Raw genomic sequence first — 24,194 nt, 5'->3', positions numbered from 1 at the left:
ACTCCTTGAAGGCACCCCTCCCACAGGGACCAGACGGGGTGGAGACCTCGACCAGCATGGGAGGGCTTGGGGTGTCAGCCCCACAGGCTGTGACCCCAGCTGGGCTTTGACTCTTCAGCTCACCGCACCAGAGTGATGGTGTGGGGTTACTCCAGGGTCAAAGCTTCCTCCTGCAGCGGGGGGTGGGGTCATGGCGCCCTCTCCTCCACTCCAGTTCAAGGCCGCCAGGATCCCAGCTCCACTCCATTCGGGGCCTGAGGGCGTGCAGAGCCAGTCCGGATGGCGCCTCGAATTCCCCCCACCCCACCTCACCCTCGGGGCTCCTGAGCAGATACCTGAATTCCACGATGTCTGAGAACCTCTTGACTCCCAAAGAACCAAAACCACCAGAACCCCCACAAACCCAGGCGGAACTCCAGACGCACCCACCTAGGTAGGGAAGCGGGGGTGGAAGGGCACAGGCCTGGGTCGTGGGGTGGGGCCCTTGCGAGGATTGGCCGAGACTTCGCTACTTTGTAGCTACATCGCATTCCCTGCTGCCTGCTGGGGGGTGCTGGGCACGTGGGCGCAGAGCAAGGAAGACTGAGCTGGCCCCGCGCGCCTGGTGAGCGAGTCCCCGGAGTGTCCAGGTGACGGTGAGTGAATCGGGGCACACATGGGAGGGGATGAGTCTGGGGGCCTCTGGGCCGCGGTGACTGAGTCAAGGGACCTGGGTGGGCAGCCTGGGAGGCATCTTGGACCCCATGGGGAGCAGGGCGCCGCTAAAGATGTGGGGGCGCAGGGCCGCAGCCTGGCGGAGGGTGTCCAAGCAGGATGTGCGGCAAAGCCCCCTGCCCCCTCCGTCCCCTCAGTGTTTGCAGAACTCCAGGTCTCATCCTCGTGAACGCGGACCTTAGCCCCCTTCCCGCCCTTCCTGGAGCCGGGAGGAGAGTGGGCGCTGGAGGAAACCAGGTCCCTAGAGAGACACGAGGTCAGGGGTCTCCGGCTAATCACGGCAGGTAGAAAGCAAGGATCTGGGGCAGGACCTGGTGACAAGACACTAATGTTGGTGACAAGACAAGTGACAAGACACTAAGCCTGAAAGGGGCAGCACAGAGAAGAGCGCGTCCCCTGGTGGGCGCCCTGGAGGCGGTGCGGGGCAAAAAGAGCTGGAAACAGGCCAGACCCTCCACCAGAGCACAGGAACTCTCTGCAGATCCTCACACCCTGCGAGGAAAGTGGGTTGGGAGCATCTCTTCTCCTAAGCTCATGCCCTTCAGCCTCGCTTCCAGCAGGGCTGTGAGTGCTGGGCCAGCGAGGTGGGCCCGTGTTCATCTCTTTGTGCAGGTTCTTCTCTCCCGCCTTTCTATCCTTCCTTCCTTTTTTCTATCCTTCTTCCCTTCCCTTTCTTTGATTAATTGGTTGGATTAGGGCAACCTTAAAATCTTTGTGGTTTCAAAAATGGGTTTGTTTGTTTTTTTTTCCAAAATCAAAATAGTTAAAACCAAATTTTGCTGGTCCTGCCCCAGTGGCCCCTTGACTCCCCTTCCCAGGAGTGTAAAGGTCATCTGCCCACCTGCTCTGAGAGGCCTTGACCTTCATCTGGCAGATGCTGGGGGAATCTGACGCCCCAATTCAGCCGGCCCTGCACCACTGAGCCCAGGGAAGGAGCAAAAGGAACTCAGTAACAGAGTGTGTGAGAAGTGGGGTGTGGGGGTGCAAGAGGGGAGGAGATGGGGCCCCCTGGGAAACAGACAGGAAGGTCCTGAGGCCAGAGGTGAACTCTTGTAGCAATATCACCCAGCTGGGTCTTGGTGCACAGCCAAGGTCTGGATTGTTTGGGGACTAAAAGGGACCTGGCAGGCACTTCTCTCCTCATTCGCAGGAGGACCTGTGGCAGGAGAGGCCCCGCCGTGTAGGTCTGAGGACTGATGGGCAGTCAGCCCGTGGTCAGTGTGGGCCATGGTCCTGACTGTCCTCTTGTTTGCAGGGGCCACCTACCCGACCAAGGATGCAGAGCTTCCTGCAGCTGCTGAGGGGCAGCGGGGGCACTGGCCCGCCCTTGGCGGAGCTGGTGACCCTCGCAGGCAGGCTGTGCCGGGACCTCCAGGACGACCCCGAGCAGGTGCAGCCTTTGGTCTCAGCCGTGCTGGACAGCCAGCTCCGCCTGTACCTCCTGGACCACGCGGACGTGGCCCTGGTATGTGCCCGCGCGCTGGCCCAGCAGGAGCAGCACCAGGCCGCCTGCCGGCTGCTGGAGGTAGGACTGGGGCTCAGGGGGTGCGGAAAGAGGGGCAGCAGCCACTACCATCCCCAGCCCCATGGAGATGCCCAGAAGTCAGCAAGGGCTTGGGAAGGGGGCCTCTAAACCAAGCCGGGATGACAAGCTCTCGTGGCACTAAGTTCTAAGTCATTTGGTAACCTAAGAGCAAACTATCCCGTTGTTACGTCCCAGTGGTCCTGGAATAGTGGTCCTGGCTGGGAGAGTTGGTGTCTCAATTAGCCAAGACAGTCAGAGAGACCCAAGGTCTCAGTCCCTCATCTGGGGGTCTGCATTCAGGATCTCTGAAACCACAAGCATCTTTGTCACTCCTCTGGTGGCACCTTGAACCTCAACTCACTTGACATCAAAGCCTGAGTCACATTGGTGTGAAGCTGTTTTGGGTCTTTATTTATCCACTTAATGTCCGGCGATACCTAAATACAGGACGTTACTTGCCTCAGATGACACTGGGGTAGGGTCAAGTGAGGTAGCAACGCCTGGGTTACTACCTAAAACCCGAGAAATTCTGAATTCCAAAATACAGCTGGCTCGGAGGGCTTCAGGAAGAGGTCTGGGGGCCTGGCTTCCCCTTTACACTCCATATTACAGTCCATGCATCATTCACTGCGCGTTGACCTTCAAGATACTCAGTTCTTCCCAGTTCTGTGTCCCTCCCTCCCCCAAGCCCTGTGGACGCCGCAGAGCTTTGTCTTTTGCCCTTTGCACAAGCCGTTCCCTCTGCCAGAGGCTAGAGCCTGCTCTTGGGGTAGCTAGTGCCTTCCTACCCATCTGGTTTCTGCGTCAGTGTCACCCCGTCTAGCCAGTGCGTCCTTTGTTCTCGGGGGTGGCCTCTTCCCCCGTTCATAAGGAGAAAAACCAATTTATTGGTCCATCTGGGCTCTGTCAGGCTCCCCTCCGGCACTGCAGGTGCCAGGGGTGGGGGTGCCTGAGTCCTGCTCATTAGAGGATCCCCCACACCCAAGAGAACACCTGGGACTTACGGGGGCTCAGGGTTCCAATATGGGGGAATGAAAGGTGAGCACACGGCGCTGTAACAGCTGCTGGGAGGAGAGTCAGTGGCAAAGTGTGTGCATGACGTGGGTGATGAACATCTCCCATCTCTCAGTCAGGATGCTCCAGAGATGCCTCTGAAGGGGGATGTGTTCTGAGACCTGAGAGGGATGAAAGGAAAGGACGTTTCTTGCCAAGGGCCACTCCTGCAGTGGGAAGGTCCCCCTTGTCCCCCGGGTTCCCTGGTGGTTGTGTCCTAGGACCCTGCCTGCCTCCTGGCGGGACCTGTGGCCTCTGCCCAGGAAAATGGGCAAATGGGCTCTTCTGACACTTGAAGAGAAAGCTAAAGGATTCTTGCACCTCCCTCGCCGGGATGGGCCTGAGAACACTGGGGTGAAAGGTGAGAACTACACCCTGGCCACAGGGGCTGCATTGGAGGCTGGCCCGCACCCCGTGTCCTTGGCCGTGTCCAGAGTCTGCTTATGTGCCCACCTCACGCTGGCTTGTAGCTGTCACTGGCACAGACGGGGAGCCCTTATCCCCTGGGCTCAGAAATGTGCTCGCTAAGCCCCAGGGCCCATGGGGCTGGTGGGAGGGAAGGGTCTTCCAGCAAGGGGCGGAGTGGGGGTCAAGCCTTTGGCTGCACACCTGCCCTGCATTTCTGCCCAGCCTCTTGTGTGCGGTGGCCATGGGCGGGTCACTGACCTGAGCTCCCCACCTCTGGGGTGTGACAGGGAGCTGCACCCCCTCGTGGTCCGTGTGGTATGCGGCCCAGGGGACTGGAGCCCAGGCCTCTGGGCTCAGCCAGCTCTCATCCTCAGGGGTGCCGGGTGCCTGGGGGCAGTGCTGAGCTGGTGCGGCTCTGGAACGACATCCACTACCAGCTGCTCAGGAAGAGGCTCGGAGTGGCTGAGCTAACACCGGTGCAGAAGTTCCGCTGCAGAAAGAGGTACGGACCTCCCCAGGGCCTGGCCATCCAGCCCACAGAAAGGCTGAAGACAGTAGAGGCGGGAGGTCAGAGGGTCATGGGATCCAGGTCTACCAGGGCGGGACACCGAGCTGCACCGCCACCTGCTCGGCCGGCTGGCTCCATGTGCCCCCCTGTGCCTGTGCCTGCAGGGCAAGGACGGGCTGCCGTCCCAGGAGCCGGGGCCCAAGAGCCAGGACCTGCAGGGAGGGAGTCAGAGGGCAGGCACCCTGCCCTCGCTCTCCACCAGGGGTGGGGTGCCCTGGAGGCCGGGCCTGATCCCAGCACAACCCCTCAGGGCTGAGGGACCTTTTAAAGAAAAGATAAAGAGGAAGGTGCCACCCGCACCCCATGAGGTACTGAGGTGCTTAGAAGTTTGTCTGGCACAGGACAGCTGCTGAGCGATGTTAATAATAATCGCCACCAGGCCATTAGCAGCACGAAGTAAACACTCGAGCTCCTAGTTGTCATCAGTACCACCTTCACCATTCTCGGATGACCACGAGGTGCAGGAAGGGCAGTTGCTTGGCCAAGGTTACTTGTTAGAGAGATGCAGAGGCAGGATTTTTTTTTCGTTTGCTTGCTTTTTAGGGCTGCCCCCTTGGCATATGGACGCTCCCAGGCTAGGGGTCAAATCAGAGCTCCCGCTGCAGGCCTACACCACAGCCACAGCAACCCTAGATCCAAGCCACATCTGCAACCTTGTGGGGAGGCCATATCCTTAGTATCCATGAGGATGCGGGTTCAGACCTGCCAGGGTTTGAACCCACATCCTCGTGGATACTGGTCAGGTTTGTAACCTGCTGAGCCACAACGGGAACTCCCACGAGACCTTTTGTTCTTGATCTTGGGTGTTCCCCAAGGGGAAGGGCCACAGGCCTGGCTCTGGGCTCCCGACAGCCCAAGTGACTGACTGCTGAGCCAGGGGCCTGGCTGGTGGAAGAAGAGAAGGATTCCTTTTGGATAGGACAGATTTCTTCTCACGGTGCCCGCCAGGCTATCCTCAGACCTGGCACTTGACCCCCCTTGAGGTCTTCAGGGATGCAGCACATCCTCCCCTGGAGCTTCTGAGAGCCACCAGAGGCAGGGGCAGCAGAGACAACGCTGTGGGGACCAGCCTGCAGTGCTTGTGAAGAGGCCCCTGGGTGCTGGGTGCTGCCACAGGCCCTGGGTCCCTGCTCTCGCGGAGCTGCCCGAGGGTGTGGACAATGAACAGTAGACCAGGAAACCAAGCAGATCCCAGAATACAGGGCAAGGAGTGTGGACAGACGCGCTCAGTAGTGGGCATTGGCCGTTGGTGTGGTGGGGGCTGCCGCACAGGCCCGAGGAGCCTTGCAGAGGCCTGAGCTCGGGGACAATGTTGTCTGGGCATAAGGAGGGTGACGTTGGCATTAGAGCAGATGGTCAGTGCAGGAGCAGAGGCAGGAGGTTCTTGGAGTTCCTGGGAGTGGCCGTGGCCTGAGAAATGGTTGTGTCAGGATAGATTTTGGAGGACTTGCTGGCAGCGTGGATGTGTTGGAGGTGAAGAGATTAAAGCCAGGCTCTAGGGCTCTTGGCCTGATTGGCTGAAATGCATTGGTCACTCACTGGGAGGCAGAGGACAGGCTGGGGGAAGATGCCGGGAGCGGGGGGATCCAGCTCCACTGGGATGTGTGAGGTACGTTTTTTAAGTTCATGGGGATTCGTTCAGAGGGCCTTTGGATGTCAGATCTTGTACAGATAGGTGCTTTTTTTTTTTTTTTTTTTTTTTTTATGTCACCTTTTCTTTTGGAAAAATACCAGTATGTACCCGGTAAAGAGACTAGCATGACCAGCCTCAATACCCTCATCGTCCAGGTTCAGCAGTCACGGGCACTGGTCAGTGAGTGGCACTGGAAACCCCAGGGGAGTGTGGAGTGTGGGCCGAGGCAACACCGGCTCCTGCCCTGTTCAGGGGACAGACCCAAGGAGCACAGCACCGAGCGTGGAGCAGGGTGGCCAGTGAGAGGAGAGCAAGGGGGCACAAGAGGTGCATCCAGAAGAAGGGGGTCTGTAACCACCTCCTCCCTGTCCCCATCCAGGAACCCCCCTCCCGCCTCCCTCTGCCCTGAGGGCCTCAAGAGCCGCAACTTCCCCAGAGAAGTTCGCCAGAAGCTGCAGGACTTTGCCTCGGGCGTGAGCACCAACCCCAGCAAGGCTGAGCGGGTAAGAACAGAGTTTAGCCAGGCCAGGCAACGCTCCCCTTGGCTGACCCTCCCTGTCCTTGGGGGACACCCACCCTTCCGGGACATGCACCCTTGGGGGACTCCCACTCTTGGGGGAACGCCCATATTTGACACCATCAGGCTTAGAGGCCTGACCTGCACCCTTTGCCACACCTCCCCACCTCCCTGGTGGCCTGTCTGCAGGGCGCTGGTCGTCTCTCCCTCTCCTGAACTCTGTGGGGACCGTGCTCCTTGGCTGGCGGCCCCCGAAGGTCCAGCCTGCACACATGGGTGGTTTGGTTTCCTCATGGGGATCTTCATAGTGTGTCATCCACTGCGGCTTCAAGAGATACCCACTGAGCCCTCACTGCCTCCAGGGCTCCAGCAGGCAGGATGAAGGGTGATCTCCCTGGGAGTAGGCAGAGGGCATAGGACTGAGAGGACTACAGCTCAGAAAGCCCCCGTGCTCACGTCGCTCCGGTCGACTCAGTTGGATTCTCCAGTGACCGCCCCGCTCCTTCTCTTTTGGTCCAGTCGCCTGGACTCTCCCTTTGACCGCCCAGCTTCTGCCCTCCCCATCCAATCAGCTGGACTCTCCCGGTGATAGCCCCGCCCCTTCTCTTTACGCTTCCAATCAGCTGGGCCCTCCCAGAGGGCCCTGCTGTGGCAGGTGGCAGTGGCTGGGATCAGGCCGCTGAGGAGGGACAGGTGTCTGGTCGCGGGTCAGGCGTGGCCGGTGTTCTCTCAGCCCGGGCAGGCGGGCAGTGTCTTGACAGAGCCTCGGGGAAGGTCCTGCTCGGCAGCCCTGCCCGCGGCTCCGTCTCTGGATGGTCGAAGGCGGGGCGGCGGCCTGAGGGAGGAATGGGGCTTGGTGTCTGGGCCGCCTGGTGTGTAGGTCCTGGCTCCGGAGCGGGCTGGGCTAGCGGCGCGTTGTTTCGGGGCAGGAGGACCTGGCCTTGGAGACGCGCTTGACCACCGAGCAGGTCTACAACTGGTTTGCCAATTACCGGCGGCGCCAGAGGGCCCTTGCGCAGCGCGGGGCGCCGGCCCAGGAAGCAGCCAAGGACCCGAGGGCGAGGGAGGCGGGTTCCCAGCCTGCAGACCACCCCCACCTTGGCCGTGGGAGCTTGGACAGGCCTCAGGGCTCAGGTGAGTGGCCCCTCGCACTAAGCCTGTGTCCAGGGCTAGGCCCAGGTAGGGTCACCGGTCACAGAACCACTCACCGCCCCCCACCCTCCACCCCACTCCCCAGTCTGCAAATTCAGGACTTCACCCTGTGGGAAGCGAGGTCCCTGAAGCTGAGGCTAAGCCCAGGTGGGGCTGCAGCAGGGATTTGCGGTTAGCAGTTACTCTGTGACCAGGCCCAGGGGTCAGTGCACAGTGAGCTGAGCACCAGAATTCAAGGTGTGGTGGGTTGGTAGTTACCGGTTGCTGTTCAGACGGAGACAGATCAAAGCACAAAGCACACTGGGTGGTGCCCTTTCCCAGGAGGCTGGCTGCTCCTAACCTGCTGGGCAAGAGGCTGCCACTTGGAGCATCCCCCAGCCTCCCCTCCTGTCTCTTCGGCTTGCAGCACCACCTGAGGAAAGTGGGCCTGTCCAGACCCAGCAGACCCCTCAAGAGCCATGGAAGCCGCTGGCCCTGAGCCCAGATTTCTCCAGAGAGGAGGCTGTGCCAATGTCACTGGCCCCCAGGTACGGCCATCCACCTAGGCCATGGGACCATCTCCCTGGTCCGCTCCCCGTCCTCAGGGGCGGCCAGGCCTGGAGTGGGTGTGGGAATGCCTGCCGACCAGGCACTGGGACCAGGTCAGTGATGGCTGAGAGCAGGGACAGCAGTGACCGGCAAGGTGCCCAGGTCAGGGACCCCACACTTGCTCCCTGGAGCCTGACTCGCAGCCTGACTGTGAAGCCATTTTGGAGAATGGGGCAACGACCCAGCAGAAAGGAAGAAAACCATGCAGACCGGCCTCCTAAAGGCAAACCTGCCGACCTCATGGTTTCTCTCTAGCCTTTGGTGTGGCTGGTATTTCATTGAATTAGACTTAGCCACGTTTCTTGAGTTCCTACTGCGGATCAGGCACTGTCCAGGCCCTCTCCCTCAGCCTGTTGCTCCTCCCAGCATGCTGTACCAACTGCCCTGAGGATGAGGAGGGTGAGGGCCGCCAGCAACACCAGCCGTCAGAGCAACCGTCAGTGGAACCATCCAGCTGTGCCCCCCTCTTCCATTTACCCTTATGTCATCAACACCTCTCATGACACTGCCTGGGCTGGCACTTCACATCCAGGCCGTCACTGCCAGTTGTGACCTCAGGCAGGTTCCATGATGTCTTGGTGTCGTGATTTTTCTCATCTGTGTCATGGGAGAGTGATCGGACCTGCCATGCAGGTTGTTGCACAGATGATGGGGGTGGGCAGTTATTAACCGGTGGTCAGGAGCACCATCTGAGACCAGTGAGCATTTGTGGAATAGTCATTCTTTCTTATGACGATTTTCAATTTGTTTTGTCTTTGTTTATGGCTGCACCTGTGGCACATGAAGGTTCCCAGGCTGGGGGTTGAATTCTAGCTACCGCTGCCTGCCTATGCCACAGCCACAACAATGCAGGATCAGACCCCTGTCTGCAACCTACACCACAGCTCACAGCAGTACCCTGACCTTAACCTGCTGAGTGAGGCCAGGGATCAAACCTGCATCCTCATGGATCTTAGTTGGCCTCGTTACCACTGAGCCCCCATGGGAACTCCTGTCGATGGTCATTCTTTAGATTATAAACTACTGCCTAATATTCCTAATTCCACCTCATCTAGTCACTCAACTGTTAGGCTCTTCTTACTCACGTTTAGCTTCCAGTGCTGTGCAGCAGTGCTTCATTGAAGGCCCTTGGAAACAAACCGGTAGTGTCTCAGGTTTGCAGCAGTTGTATGTTTGTGTCCTTGGAACCCTAGCAACCCCTGGGAGCACTGTGAAGGCAGTGCGACTGGGCCCCTGGTGGATTCCACGGCCATCGGTGGCTGAGTTGAGTCGGGAGCCCAAATTCCTGAAGTGGGCTGGAATCTCCTCCCAGGCCCCCGACCTCAGCCTGATGCGGGAGGGACCTCTGCCCACCGGGGGATGGTGTTCGCTGTGTTTCCAGGTCTCTGCAGCCTGGTGAGATGTACCCGGAGGGGCCTGGCTTCCATCTGGCCGCTGTCCCCCCTGTCTGCCCTGGCCTTGGACTCTGCCCTCTGGCTGCGGGCAGTGATGTGCTGGACCCCTCACTGGCTGCCCCCGAGTCCTGGCTGATGTCCCTCGCCCTGGTGTCCTCCAAGGAAGTTTCCTTCCAGACTGGGCAGCTGGTCCACGATCCCGGGCTGAACTTCACCACACACCCTCCTGACGCTGCTGTGGCCACTCCTGCCGCTCTGGGTGAGCCCAGCCCCACGGGTGGGTCATTCCAGACAGACCTCGTGTCTCTCTGTCAAATGCTGCACCTGTTTGTGTCTCAAGGGCCAGGACTTTCAGCTTGACTCTCGTGTCTTTGATTAGACCCTAAACTGGTACAGCTGCAACAGAGGCTCTTCCCACAAACAGCCCAGAAATTTCTCATTTATTTTTGTTTGCAAAAGAAAATGTGCACGTGACCACAAAAAAAAAAAAAAAAAAGTATTGAGGAAAGAGTTAAAATGCAGCCAACTGGCTGCCACCCCTACACTCTGCACGCCAGTCCCCATAACTACCTTGTCCCCATCTGCTGCAACAGAGGAGGGCAGAGCAGCTCAGACCCCTACTGCTCCTCCGCTCTTGTCCTACTTTCTTCTTAGTTCTAATTGTAGCTATAAATTCCTTTAAAGGGTATGCATTGACGTATGTATTTTGCCCACCAAGCACCATGGAACCTTGTGACATCCCAGCTTGTCCCCTAAATTTCTTAGTCTTCTGTGGTTACATACGTTGTCCTGGAGTTTCTCGTTGTCTTCTCTTTCCTTATGTTGGCTGCTTTTGCAGAAGTCCTGGGCTTCTGCCAGTGTTTCAAGGGATGCCTCTGAAGACTGGCTGCTGGGAGCCGCCCTCCCAGCCCCCTAGGCCTGGGTGGAGCCATCCTCCCAGGGCCCTCCTTTCATTGCTTCCCTGGGTTTGCCTCAGTGTTTCCTGAGGGGCAGGTCTTGTTCTTTCTGTCTTGACTCTCCTTGTGCTAGAGAAAGTCTTCAGTTAACTTTACAAGAAACGGTGCCTTTGAGGTAAATTTTCTGCTTCCAGGCATCTCCTGACATTGTCTTTCATCTGCCTCACATTTGATTAACAGCTTGTCAGGGACAGAATTCTGAGTTTAACTTTTTCCCTTAGAAAATTCTAAGCAAGATACCATTGCAGCGTTCAGTGTTGACCTTTCAAGTAAGAATGTCCTTCTGATGTTTATGTACTTTTCCTTTCTTGGAGCTTTTTGCTTTTTAAGTCTTGGTGTTTCTGCACTTGCACAATGATGGCCATAGGTCCGAGTCTCTTGCATTCACTTTGTTGTTAAGCCTTTCAACTTCAGGAACCAGAGAACAAGTTCTTCTTTAAGCTCTGGGCATTTTTTGGATTATTCTTTGATAATTTCCTGCCTGCAGTTCTCTCTTTAGAGCACAGATGTTACTTGGATGTTGGAAATCCTGAAGCAGTCTCCCCAGATGCTTGCCTTTCAAAAGATACTTTTTCCTTGTATGTGCTTTTGTCTGAAAATCCGTCTTCTGATCTTTTCTTTTGTTGGCTACTTCTGCAGCACGTGGAAGTTCCTGGGCCAGGGATCAAGGCTGCATCATAGCTGCTACCAGAGCTGCTGCAGGGACAAGGCAGAATCCTTAAACCACTGCACCACAAGGGAACTTCGTGATGATTTATTTTGTTGTTTATATTAAGAGAACTCCAAGCTGTCTCTTCTCATATCTGATGTCCTTTCTTCTTACATCCTGTTAGTTTTTATAGGTCTGATATCTTGTGTTTCTCTGAGGATCCGAATTAGCAACTTCAGAAAACTCACTTTGTGGCTTGATGGGAGGGAATGTTGGGATCATGGAACGATCATGGAGGAGAAGGAGCCTGAAACAGGGAGAGCCCAGAGAATCATTTGTGTGAGGCAGCTTTTCTGTCTGATCAGATCTGTCTGTCCTTCCCAAGACTCCCCTTTGCGTGTCCTTCTTACTCATGAGGCTGAGTCAGGGGGGCAGTGACCACCCTCAGGCTGGGATGAGGGAGCTGGTCTGCACACCGTGTCCAGCACACGGGAGGGCGCTGTCCTCTGGGGATGGGCAAGCTCCCAGCTCACCGCCTGAACCCAGGAGGCCACCTGGCTTTCCTTCTGTCCCAGGGAGCTCCTCAGGGTCCTTGGCCCCCACCAACGCCCCGCTTCCCCTCAGACACCCCAGCACCGTGGGACCTGTGCCCTGTGTCTGCAGAAGGTGGACGCCTCCCACCTGCCACGTCCCCTTCCCAGGACGTGCCCTTTGTTCTGGGCTTTGCGTTTGGATGTCTCTTCTCTTAGAGGAAGAGGGTATAACCACTGACCTCGAAGTGTTCAGAGTACCCCCATTTCATGGAGCTCAGAGGCCCTTGTAAGTTCTGCGGGAAAGAGGAAGCGGCAGAGAGTGGAGGTGGAATCGTGATGCACTCGGTTAGGGAGGATGGGCGGCCGGCAGACAGGAGGGAGGCTGTTGTGTGGGGTCTGAGTCAGGGACTCCTGCCAGTGCTCCCCCGGGATGGACTTAGGGCAGAAGCGGACCTTCCCTCTTAGTTCATGTTGCTCCCGAATGTCGGTTGCCCTGGGACTGGTCACGTCCACAGTGATTTGCCTTTGAGAGTGAAAGGCACCAAGAGATTTTCTGAAAGGTGTTAAGTAGACAGAATGGGCGAGGTAAGGAAGGGACACGTCACAGGCCAGTGAGGTCCTGCTGAAACCCCAGGCCAAGGCGGTGGCGGAGGGGGGGACTGCCCGGAGTGGGGGCCACGGCCTCAAGTGAACCCAGGGCAGCCACTCAGGAAGTGACCTCGGGGTCTGTCCTCGGGATGGCAGCGGGGTGGGCAGATCTGGAGGCTGAGCCCTGGGCACGGGTCTATGGTAACAGCGCAGATGTGATGTCTGCAGATGTTGAACAGGTGGGTCTTTGGAAGCCTGGAGAGGCCACTGAGATCAACGGTGGTGGCTGTTCTTTGCTCAGGGAGGGAGCTGAGACCCTGCGCTGAAGGCTGCCCGTGGCCTCTCCACGGTCTGGGTTGTGCCACATGGGCCCTGGTCCCTTCTCCCAGCACTGGCTGTGCCTTTCCTCCTGTGCAGGATTCGCTGAGCCTCCCAGCGGCAGCCCCGCGAATGCGGGCCAAGAGGAGGGCCCTGGCACCCACGGTGGCCAGGCAGGAGGGCAGCCAGATGGCTTCCTGGTGACACAGCCCCCATTGCAGGCGAGCGGCTTCCTGCTCACCCAGAGGTAAGCTGCAGAGCCGGGCGGGTGCCGCTTCCTTGGGCACGGAGGGGTCGTGTATGGTCGGTGGATTCTCCGCACCCAGCTGTGTGGTTCGCGTCCTCTCCTAGGGTTTTCTGGAAACTGCAACACCCCTCCACCTGCCAAAAGAAGGTGGTAGTTTTTCCCTCAGACAGAAGAACGTCTGGAAGCATGGGCGCAGGTGGGGGCATCCGTTCTGAGGACGGTGCCCGGGGCCTCAACGCTTCCCCACAGTCCCCCAGGGCCTCGGCAGCCCCTTCCGGGCATTTTTGTTCCCCGGACAGGGTCTGCTTTAGTTTCTGAGCAACATCAAGACCCCGGTTTTATATCCAAAGTGCAGTTTTCAACAGGACAGCCTAGTGCTAAGGCTGTGGCCGGGGCCCTGGGGGCCGTGACAGCTGCACTGACAGCCTCAGAGGAGGGCGAGGCAGGCCGGGGTCCTCAGGGGAGGGAATCTGCCACGGGGGCCGCAGGACTGGGCACCCCGCATATGGGGCCTCTGTAACCTGGGAGCTGGGGGCCGTGTGCCCAGTGAGGGCGGAATTACACAGAGACGTGGGAGAGAAGGAAGCAGCTCCCCAAGTCACAGGCTCTGTTCCTTGTGGGAACAGCCGGATGGTGCGAAGCTGCAGTGCACACCGGGGACTCACTTTTCCATCTATGCTGGGAGCCGCGTGGGCAGAGCAGCCCCTCGGCCTCTCCTTGCATCTAGGCCTCCCCACCGGCCGACTCAGCCCTGGCCTCGATGCCCAGCCCATCTCTGCTCTGCTCTGACCGCCTGGTTCCTTTAGCAACAGCTTCCTTGGGGTGCAGTTGGCATAAGGGAAAGCCACGTGTTTCGATGGTGCAGATGAAAGGTTTCTGAGCGTGGCTTCTGTATCCCCACGAACTAGAACCAGGCTGCAGGTCCTGGGCCCCAAGACTGTTCCCACCCGCCTCCACCACCAACCCCAGGACCAGGGCTCTGCCTTCTTTAGCTGTGCTTTTGAGAATGTCATCTCCATGACGTTCCAACAGCATCTGCTCCTGGAGTCAGCCTCCTTGTCCAGCCTGACCTCGTCAAGACCCGAGCCTCCTGTGTCTGGGCAGTGCCCTCCCCTTCACTGCTGCGCCCTGGTCCTCACCTGTGGGGGGGCATTGGGGGGGCTCCTGTTTCCGGCCTGCTAGGGTCCTTCGGGACACAGGCAGCCTGCACTTTTACCTTGGTGTCTCTGGTGCGTGTACACCCAGGAACGGGATGCCCAGAATCCCGGGCGGGTGAGGTCTGACTAAGAAACTGCAGGACCGGGGTCCCGAGTGGCTGCCCTTGACCCCCGCCCCCCTGCTCTGGTCCTAAGGGCCTCCTGATGCCTTTGCACTCGGCCTGCCCCTTCTTGAGACCTTCTCATCCTTCACATCTCTGCCCCCACCTTCCAACTGTGAGCCTCTCTAATGTCCTCGCTGCCCACCTGAGCCACCTGCTCCAGGTGTGGTCCAGGCCCCTCCAGCCCCCTGGGCACCTGAGGGCCCTGCGGGAGGGGGCTGTTCCTGATGAGCACGCAGCCCCGGGAAGGGCTTCTGACAGGCAGAGAGCTCTCAGGGCCTGTTGCTCAGGGTAGATGGTGGGACCCTAAGGAGCCTGTCCTGACCCATCCCTCTTCCAGCCCCCCAGAGCTGGCCCTGGCCCCGCCTGCCTTCGCCGGCCCCCTGCCCACCGTGGAGCTGAGCCAGCCCCTGCCTTCCAGCCAGGTGAGGCCTCCTGTGAGGTTCAGGCTTTTCCTCCTAACTCCTGGTCCCTCAGCGTGTGCCTTTGGGGCGAAGAAAATGGGCAGAGGTGCAGCGGGGCAGGGATAGCTGGAGGCTGGACCCCAGTGGCACGGGGCCTGGAGCGGGTGTCATGGGGCAGGTTCTTCCTGAGGGCAGAGCCAGCAGGCGGTGCCTCGACTGTGACGTGCTGTTGGCTTTCCAGGTGCAGTGGCCCGACGCCCAGGCCTCCGGTGACACCTTCTGGGGAGCCAGGATGCTCCTGGAGCTTTCAGGGGGCAGCCTGGGCTGAGCTGCCCTCTGGAGGCTGGCCGGTGCCCCAGGGGAGCAGGCGTGGACACCTGGCAGCACCCGTCACAGAGCTTGCTCCCTACTGAAGAAGGATGTCCCCAGGGTCCCCCGGGGGTGTCGCCGAGAAGCACTGAGAACTGCTGGGCCCCCTGGCCTGTTGAATGGTTTGGTGGGCAACTCCCCATATGGGAGGAAGCCTCTGAGAAAGGAGCCTGAGGTCGGAGGTTGGGGGTGGGGGGGTCCTTGTGCTCAGGCAGCAGCAGTTTGCGGTCAGGCTCCCGGGCAGGCTGGGCAGTGGAGGCCGTGCTGCAGGGAGGAGGCTGCTGCTCTCCCTGCCGCCACCTGTCCTGTGACAAGGCCAGGCCTGTCTGTGGGCCTGGCGAGTGAGGAGTGGGTGGCCTTTGCCCTTTGCGTCTGAGGCTTCCGCACAGGCGCGCGGGCCTGGGGAGGGCCGGTCGGGGGCAGCTTTTCCTCTCGTTGGGATGCGTGGTGTTTGCCGAGCAGATGTTCTGTCAGTTAAAGTAAAGGTTAATGTTCTGAGCTCCCCTTGGCTCACGTCACTGTCCCGGACGCCTGCCCGTCTCGGGCCTGGCGAGCGTTTCGCGGCGGGGGTGCGCTGAGCCCGCATCCCTGTGGCTGGACACTTGGACCCTTTCCAGCATCTGTGCTGTATGAGCAGCAGCGCGTGGGCACCAGTGCCCTCTGCCCTTCATCTGCAGGTTATTTTGCTGCAGGAACAAGGAGTTGCCTGGAGGTGGGAGCAAAGGTGCCGAGCGCACCGGCGCCGCGGCCCGGGGGCTGCGACTCCCCTTTGCGGGTTGACTTGACCCCAGGGACCCTCATCTCTGGGAAGGGGCCCTTGACCCTCACCCCCCACCCCCGTCGTGTTAGAGGACAGGGGTGACAGAGCAGGGAGCAAAGTCAGGTGTGCACTCGCTCAGGGCTGAGGGTCGGGGAGGCCGAGGACTGAGGGGCGCCTACAGGTAGCTGCTGGAGGATGGTGTGAGGGGCCGCCACTGAGAACCCGGGACACTGAGGAGACACGGGGGGCCTTTGTGCTCAGCACCCCCCAGGGGCTCTCAGCCGCACTGCTTCCCTGCCCCACGTGCTGTCTCCACCGCCAGAACCCAGGGCACCGACGGGCCCTGCACTCGGATCATGACACACATTCTAGGTTCCCTAAAGCCCGGGCCTTTCCGTCTTTGGAACCATTGAAAACTTCCAAACAGTCGAGAGGGGAATACAAAGACCTTCCTTGCTTTGAACCACTCGAGAATCGGTTCCTGCCCGAACCCCCGGTGTCCGTCGGACAAGGGATTCTGCACCCCACAGGGCCTCCATCAGACTCGGGAGACCAGTCCTGGTGCGTCCTAGTTGCCAGACCCCGAGAAAGTTGTTGGTGGTCCCAGCGATGCCCTGAACTGGGAGAGAATCCAGATCCACCCGCAGCACGAGCTGCACTTCCTTGACACGTCGTTCAGTGTCCCTCAGCTTGGAGTGGTCCCTAGTTCTTCCCGGACTCCGTGACCTTGACACTTGAGGGTCCCTCTGTGGCGTGTTCCCCAGCGTGGCCATGTGGAGGTTTCCTTGTACCTGGGCTGCGCATTTTGGAAGGTATGTCCCAGGCTGTGCGTGGGCCTTGCTGTGTCCCCCGGGCGGACATGAGTTTGTTCCAAGTCACTGATGGTGCCCACCTCGGTCTCCGGGTTAGGGCGCTGCCCCCCCAAACTTCCCCTCCATAAAGCTGCTCTTTTTCTCCTCGTGTAAATGTTTTTGGGGGGTGGTGCTTTGAAGCAATGCCGATATCCTGTCTCATCAAACTTTAATTAACTGATGTTTCCCTAATCTGTACTTAATTTTCATAATTCATGAACACGTTACTCTCTCTTTTACCCCATTTCTGGGATCTCAACCCCCCCGCCCCCGGCTCACAGTGTACATGGAGTCACCATGAGTCCCATCACCTTTATGACCTCCTGTTCTCCCAAGTGGCGATCGGTTCAAGAACCGAGTCCCCCGGCTCCTCACTTTACCCGCCCTCATCCATGTTACTGGAAAGATGTTCCCGGGATCTGGGTTCTTGTTCATGGAACTGAAGAATGGGCTTCAAAAACACACAGGCAGCCAGCAAGCAACGTCTTGTTAAGGGAAAGCAGATAGCTCCCCGCACAGACGCTGGGAGCGGGAGGAAGGGTCCCCCAGTCTATTGTCCTACAGCGGTTTTATCTCTTACAGATAGGAGGACCAACGTGGGGTCCAGGTAGTGATTCTTTTTCCCCTTGGCCTTGCCCAGTTTGCCTGTGTCGGTCCTTGTCCAGGAGGGGTCTTAGAGGTGGAAATGCCCCGAAAGTTTTATGGTCCCTTTGCTCATCTCGTCCCCAGATTGGGAGTCACCATTCCTCTTAGTCCTTTTCTATCAGTTGAGGAGTGGGTTAGAGATGAACGTCCACCTGGGTGGAAAACAAATATACTTCCTGCAGTAAACAAGGCTGGTCGGGATGTCACTCCCTGGAAACCTTAAGTCACAGACATTAATCCATGACCCTATCAAAGACTATATCGAAGCCCATGTACCTACACTAACTATCTAAATTATGATTCTGCCTCATCCCCACAGCCTGACACCACAAGGCAGCACACTCTTCGAGGTCAATCACCCCCATTCATCCAAATTCTGCCCAGAACATCAGCCCAATTAATGAACATGCTCTGGGCCTGGGGGTTGGGAGTATAACGCCCTGGGCTGCTACGGGATGTGGAGCCCCCCAGTCTTCCCAGCAAACACACAAAGCAGAGCTCTGGGCCTGTCATCATGTCTGTCTGTGGGCTTTCCTGCAGCCAGCAGAGCCTGGAGCCTAGCCAGCAGGCTCCTGTGTGGGGGCTGGGCATAGTCAGGCAAGGCCCTGGTGAAGGGGTCCTGTGAGCACCTCCAGGGCGCTTGCCTGCAACCTGTTCTTGGCAGACACTGGGCTCCATCTGTGAAAGTGCAAGCACCCTACTTGGCTGCCTGCATCAGGTCTGCTTTGGGGAAAATGGCCTGGAGTTTCTGGAGCTGACTCTTGACAGATTGGATCTCCTGTGGAGAGCGACCTTGCCCAGTCACACCTATGGACTGGGACAGGAGGCTTCTCCCCTAATCCCACTCAGCCCCAGGGGCAGGGGCCTGCCCTTAGCATCCTGCCCAACAGGCCCCTACCCACCGCTTCTCTCACTGCTTCCTGGCTTGACTCCAGGCCCTTCTGACAAGAGGGTGTTGGCTCCAGTCTCTTCTGCTCTCCCCTTCTTCAAGGGCCAGCCTCGGCCATTGTCCCCAACTCCTGATGGCTGGGGGAGGGGCCCAGAGGACTGTGATGGGGCAAGGGGTCTGGCTCTTCCTGGGCTCTGGGCTCCAGGAACAGCAAGGGGGGTTCCGTGACCAGGTCCAGGGAGCCCCCCTCTCCTGATCCTCATCCTCCCTGGGCCCCAGGAGGCTGAGAACTTGGCCAGAGCCCCCAGCGTCAGGGCCAGAAGTGCCCCCGGCACTGGCCATGGTCTGTGAAGGACCCTGCCTCCCCCCACCTTCCGTGGTCTGGAGAGAGGAGGACAGAGCAGAGGGTACCTGTGTCCATGTCTTAGGGCTGCTATAACAAAGTGCCACCAACTAGATGACTGAGAACCACAGAAATTTGCCTCCTGGTCTGGATGCTGTACATCTGGCCTCAGGTGTTGCCAAGGCCTTCAGGCTCAGTCCAGCCCTGCTGGTTCTTGGCTTGGGACAGCATGGCCCATTCCTCCCAAGTTTGTGTGTGTGTGTGGGGGGGGGGGCCAGATTCTGTCTTTGAATATCAGCACAATCCTGGTGAGTTAGGGCCAACCTGAATTCTTCCATCTGTGTTGATCCTCTGCAAAGTCCCCATTTCCATAGACCATCACCTTCCTAGGTACTTAGAGTCTGGACTTGAACATGTGCATTTCTGGGGAGCACAGTTCAATCCACTGGAGTGTCCCTGCCTCTGCCGGTGACCTCAGTCCCCTGCCTCTGCCAAGGCACTGTGGTCCCTCCAGGGCCACCCATCACTCTTCCGGGGCCTCAAGCAGAAGACTGAATTCTTCTTGGTTGCTGGCCTTGGTCTGGCACTGGGGTCATCTGCCCAGTGAGGGCTGGGCTCGGAGGTGCTAGAGTATTGGAGGTGGGACAGCTGGAGGCCTGGTTCTCTGGGCGCTGATCCTGTGAGGACCCGTTTCCAGGGGCTCCAGGTCCCAAAGGCAAAGTCTCTTTTGGTTCAGACAGGACTCCCCCTCTCCTCTGTGTGCCTGTGGAGCCTGGGGGTTTGGGAGGAGCCTCCCCAGAGCCAGATCCCTGTGGGCAGGAGAGGTGGGACCCAGACCGTGTCATTTGTGTCCAGAGAGCCTCACAGTGTGGAGGGGAATGAGGCGCAGACATCCTCAGCTGCTGCCCAGCATTGGATCCTCATGTGAACCCACTTCCAGGAGCCCAGCCCTGGGGACCCCAGTGCAGTGTGTGTGTAACAGCATCTGTGGCTTGCATGGCTTCTTGTGGACCAGGCCTGGGTGTCAGACAGCAGGGACACGTCTTTCAGGCGGCCAGCCACCCTATTCACTTGACTCACTCTGTCCTGGGGGCACCTGAGTAAGGAGCCACTTAGAGGCCCTGCGGTTGTGGATGAGCCACATCTCATGCTGGGCCTAACACCTCAGTGGTTTTTGTGTTTTAATGAAGTGCAGTTGATTTACAATGTGTCGATTTCTGCTGTACAGCTACATGATTCAGTTGTACATGTGTTTTTTTTTATCCCTTTCTTTCTTTCTTTCTTTTTTTTTAGGACCACACCTGAGGCTTAGGGAAGTTCCCAGGTTAGGGGTCGAATCAGAGCTGCAGCTAACAGCCACAGCCACAGCAACTCGGGATCTGAGCCATTTCTGTGACCTACACCATATCTCATGGCAACACTGGATTCTTAACCCAGTGAGTAAGACCAGGGATCGAACCCTCATTCTCATGGATATAGTCAGGTTTGTTTCTGCCAAGCCAACACGGGAGCTCCAAGAGGTGTTCTTAATGTCTGCTGCCCATGAACAAAATCTTGAGATTCAGAACAGAAATTTCACCTCAGCCTCACAGTCCACAGCAAACTGAGTGTCTCCAGCCCTGTCATGAATTTCATGAAGGGCCACTTTCAGGCAGCAGATTTGGTTGTGCAGAGCTGGGGGACAGGAAAAGACAGAAAACACTAGGACAACGAGCCTGAGGTGCAACCTGCAGCACAGTCCATCCCCATATGGCCAAGGTTCTCTGAGCGGATCACTGTCCTGGCTGTGGGCACAGATGAAAATCCATGGCGTCTGTTTCCAGCCTCTCCTCCTTCAATCTGTCCAGTAGGCGAACCCTCCAAAGTTCCATTCAGCACATCAGTCGCCTGCTTGGAAACCTTTAACTCATCCATTCTGCAGAAATTGACTGGGTGTCTTCTGTCACCCACACTAAGCACAGTGCAGGGTGCTTTGGAGATACAAAAATGAACAGATAGTGTTTTCCTTTCTGGAACTTTAGTTGAAGGGGGAGATGAGGCGTGAACAGAATTAGCATACATGTATACTATATTGTTATCGTTCGAGCATGGACTCTAATGCACTATCATGCATGTACATAAAAAATAGCAAAGTTGGGGAGTTCCCGTCGTGGCGCAGTGGTTAACGAATCCGACTAGGAACCATGAGGTTGCGGGTTCGGTCCCTGCCCTTGCTCAGTGGGTTAACGATCCGGCGTTGCCGTGAGCTGTGGTGTAGGTTGCAGACGCAGCTCAGATCCTGTGTTGCTGTGGCTCTGGCGTAGGCCGGTGGCTACAGCTCCGGTTCAACCCCTAGCCTGGGAACCTCCATATGCCGTGGGAGCGGCCCAAGAAATAGCAACAACAACAACAACAACAACAACAACAAAGACAAAAAAAAAAAATAGCAAAGTTGGGGAGTTCCTGTCGTGGTGCAGAAGAAATGAAATGAATCCAACTAGGAACCATGAGGTTGTGGGTTCGATCCCTGGCCTCGCTCAGTGGGTTAAGGATCCGGCATTGCCGTGAGCTGTGATGTAGGTCGCAGACATGGCTTGGATCTGGCGTTGCTATGGCTGTGGTATAGGCCTGTGGCTGCAGCTCTGATTCTACCCCTAGCCTGAGAACCTCCATATGCCACAAATGCAGCCCTAAAAAAAAGAAGAAGCTGGTGCCTAGAGTGTTTAGATTCCTTAGTCCAGCCTTCAAAGTCCCCATCTCACATTCCCCCTTCTCTGTCACTACATTGAGGGCCACCAGACCCGGTTCCATCCAGGCAGGTTGGCCTGCACACTGCCTCCCAAATTCACCAGATGCACTTCCTCCTCCACTCACCCTTTCTCCTCTCTCCCAGGAGGCAGCAGGGCCTCCCAGAGCAGGAAGTTCTAGAGCAGCTGGTCTCATCCATGTCCTGTGGAAGCGCTTACCCAGCCACTGTAGTTTGGGTCCCAAAGTTTCAACACCCCTAAATTGGTTCGGTGCCTAGATTGTCTTGAGTGCCAAGGGTCCATCAGTACAAGCTTGTGTGTGTAACTAGATGGGGTTTTTCCTTTTGAAACTGTACGCCTCAGATTGGGACTTGAACCCATGTGCCAGGACTCAAACTCAGCCAAGACCCAGACTGGGATGGGAACCCATGTATTGGGACTCTGAGCCAGCCAGACTCAGATTGGGACTGGAACCCACAATCCTTTAATTAGAATCACTCACCTGGTGTCAGGACTTGCTGAGGCTCAGGTTCTTTATGTCTCGGGGCAGAAAGAACTCTGCAAGAGGCAAAGTGATAGGTAAGAAGTAGATTTATTCCTAAGCCATGGCAGTGACGATGCCAGATCCCTAACTGCTAGGCCACCAGGGAACTCCCTAAACATTTAAAGAAGAATTAATATTAATTCTTCACAAACTCTTCCAGAAAATAAAACAGGAAGGGACATTTACCAAATCATGGAACTGATAAGTGCTGCTACATGAATGAACCTTGAAAACAATACACTAAGTATAAAAATCAAGTGATAAAAGACCACATGTTATATGTGTCTGTTTATATGAAATGCTCAGAAGGGGCAAATCTACAGAGATAGAAAGTAAATTAGTGGGTGTTCGGGGATGGGGGATCAGAGGGTGATAGCTAATGAGTATGAGGTTTCTTTTTGAGGTGACAAAAAATATTCTTTGATTGTGGTGGTGGTTGCACAGCTTTGTGAATATACTAAAATCATCAACGTGTATTGTAAATGGTTACATTGTATGTATGTGAGTCAAATCTTGTTAAAGCTGCTACCAAAGGAGTTCCTGTCGTGGCTCAGTGGTTAACAAATCCGACTAGGAACCATGAGGTTGCGGGTTCGATCCCTGCCCTTGCTCAGTGGGTTAACAATCCAGCGTTGCCGTGAGCTGTGGTGTAGGTTGCAGACGCAGCTCAGATCCCGCGTTGCTGCACCTCTGGCGTAGGCCGGCAGCTACAGCTCTGATTCGACCCCTAGCCTGGGAACCTCCATATGCCGCAGGAAAGGCCCAAAAGAAATAGCAAAAAAGACAAAAAAAAAAAAAAAAAAAAAGCTGCTACCAAAAACAAAAAAAAGAAGTAGATTTATTAATATAGGACACTTGTGAGGGATGCAAGTAGGCGGGTGAGGGGGCTCTGCCCTGAGAACAAAGAGGGCTACATTTGCTTTTTTTGTCGGGGGGAGGACCTTTTTTAGGGCTGTGCTTTCAGTATGTGTAAGTCTCCGGCTAGGGGTTGAATCAGAATTGCAGCTGCGGGCTTACACCACAGCCACAGCAGCACAGGATCCAAGCCTCAAGCCTTGTCTGCGACCTACACCACAGCTCATGGCAATGCTGGATCCTTAACCCACTGAGTGAGGCCTGGGATCAAACCCACAACCTCATGGATACTAGTCAGACTTGTTACCGCTGAGCCACAGTGGGAACTTCCTGATTAGCAACTCTTTGAAACTGCCCTCTGGAACTCAGGGAAGGTCATGGAGGCTGAATCCTATTCCCTAAAAACAAGAATTGGAGGACACAGGCTTGCATGCCCAGGAGCCCACAGGGCCCTGCTCAGTTATAATAACTCTGGCAAGGATATGTGACCCAGACTAGGTTAGCCTGGGGCCTCTTCCAGCCAGGACTTGGGCTCTAGAAAGAAAGTCATGGAATGTTCTTGGCGGTTGCAGCAGAGCCAAGGGTTAAGTGGGTGTGGTGAGAACAATACTGGCCACAGGGTCCTGATGAGTCAGGGTGCCCTTAGTTCCTGGCCTTGCTCTCCGTCCTTGGCCTCCTTAGTTAACACAGCCTACGCATGGTATCTGATCACCCCGCATGGTATCTGATCACCCCGGGTATCTGATCAGATTCTTCAGCCCCTCCCTCTCTTTGGCCTGCCTCCAGAAAAAATCCTATCAAGTCCATCTAGTGAGATGCCCCTGAAACTAAGCAGGGCCCTGTGGGGCTCCTGGGCACAAAAGCCCTTCTGTGTCTACCATTTCCTGTAGGAAACAGGCCTCATTCAGCCTCCAGGACCTTCCCTGAGCTCCAAGGGGCAGGTTCAGACAGTTGCTGATCAGGGAAGGGAGGGGAGGCAGAGACCAGGGAGGAGCAGTCAAGCAACAACAGTTCAGCCTTGGGGCAGGATCCTGGTTCCCCATCAAGGGACACACATAATAATATCTTTGAACTTTTCTGCAGAACTAAACCCCCACCAAAATGAAGATGTTAACTACTTGATGAAGCCTTCTTCATTCCAGAGAGATGGTCACAGATCAATAACCTCAAGAATAACAGAAGCCTGTCATAAAACCATTTGACACAAGATGATCTCTGGATTGAAAGAATGCAGGCCTTGCACCCTGATCTTTGTCAGAAACCTGCCCGACTTTGACTGTTAAACTCCTCACAACTCCCACCCCCAGGGGTTGGGGGCACACAGTTTTGAGGGCCTTAGCCCACTGTGGCCCCTGTGCCTGAAAAAGCAATAAAGCAATTCTCTTCTATTTCACCCAAAACTCTGTCTCCCAGATCCAATTCTGTACCTGTGGATAGAGGTGGGATTTTAGCTACACCCCCTGGCCTCAAAGTTTTCTCTTAGTAACTTTCTACTCACTGACCCTGCTCCTTGGCTACAAATCTCTACTTGTCTGTATAGTATTTAGAGTTGAGCCAATCTCTCTCCCTCACTGCAAAGCCCCATCCCAGCGGTCCCTACACTGTTCACAATGGTCCTGAATAACCCTTGCCTTTATTAAGGGTCAT

At 56.7% G+C, this 24,194-nt stretch overlaps 1 protein-coding gene across 5 annotated transcripts; it reads left to right on the top strand.

Moving 5' to 3' along the window:
* Positions 1-559: 559 nt before the first annotated feature.
* LOC102158190 (anomalous homeobox protein-like) lies at positions 560-23,947 on the top strand. 5 transcript variants are annotated; one of them, XM_084993384.1, is made up of 10 exons: positions 560-635; positions 1,970-2,239; positions 4,075-4,202; positions 6,281-6,404; positions 7,348-7,552; positions 7,977-8,097; positions 9,540-9,829; positions 12,696-12,843; positions 14,502-14,586; positions 23,631-23,947. In XM_084993384.1, exons 2-10 carry the CDS (start codon positions 1,991-1,993, stop codon positions 23,634-23,636), a joined length of 1,356 nt encoding a protein of 451 aa, XP_084849510.1. In that variant the 5' UTR covers positions 560-635; positions 1,970-1,990; the 3' UTR covers positions 23,637-23,947. The 5 variants fall into 5 exon arrangements, with proteins under 5 accessions (XP_084849510.1, XP_084849509.1, XP_020928566.2 ...); XM_084993383.1 differs by lacking the exon at positions 23,631-23,947 and adding an exon at positions 14,807-15,437 and having other exon boundaries at positions 9,540-9,811; XM_021072907.2 differs by lacking the exon at positions 23,631-23,947 and adding an exon at positions 14,807-15,437.
* The last annotated feature ends 247 nt before the right edge of the window (positions 23,948-24,194 follow it).

This window comes from Sus scrofa, chromosome 14 (assembly GCF_054392235.1).
Source record: "Sus scrofa isolate SSC_HxYL_T2T_F1_AM1 chromosome 14, Sscrofa_HxYL_maternal_Yorkshire_Landrace_v2.0, whole genome shotgun sequence".
NCBI classification, from domain to species: domain Eukaryota; kingdom Metazoa; phylum Chordata; class Mammalia; order Artiodactyla; family Suidae; genus Sus; species Sus scrofa.
This window is presented reverse-complemented; position numbering and strand designations above follow the sequence as displayed.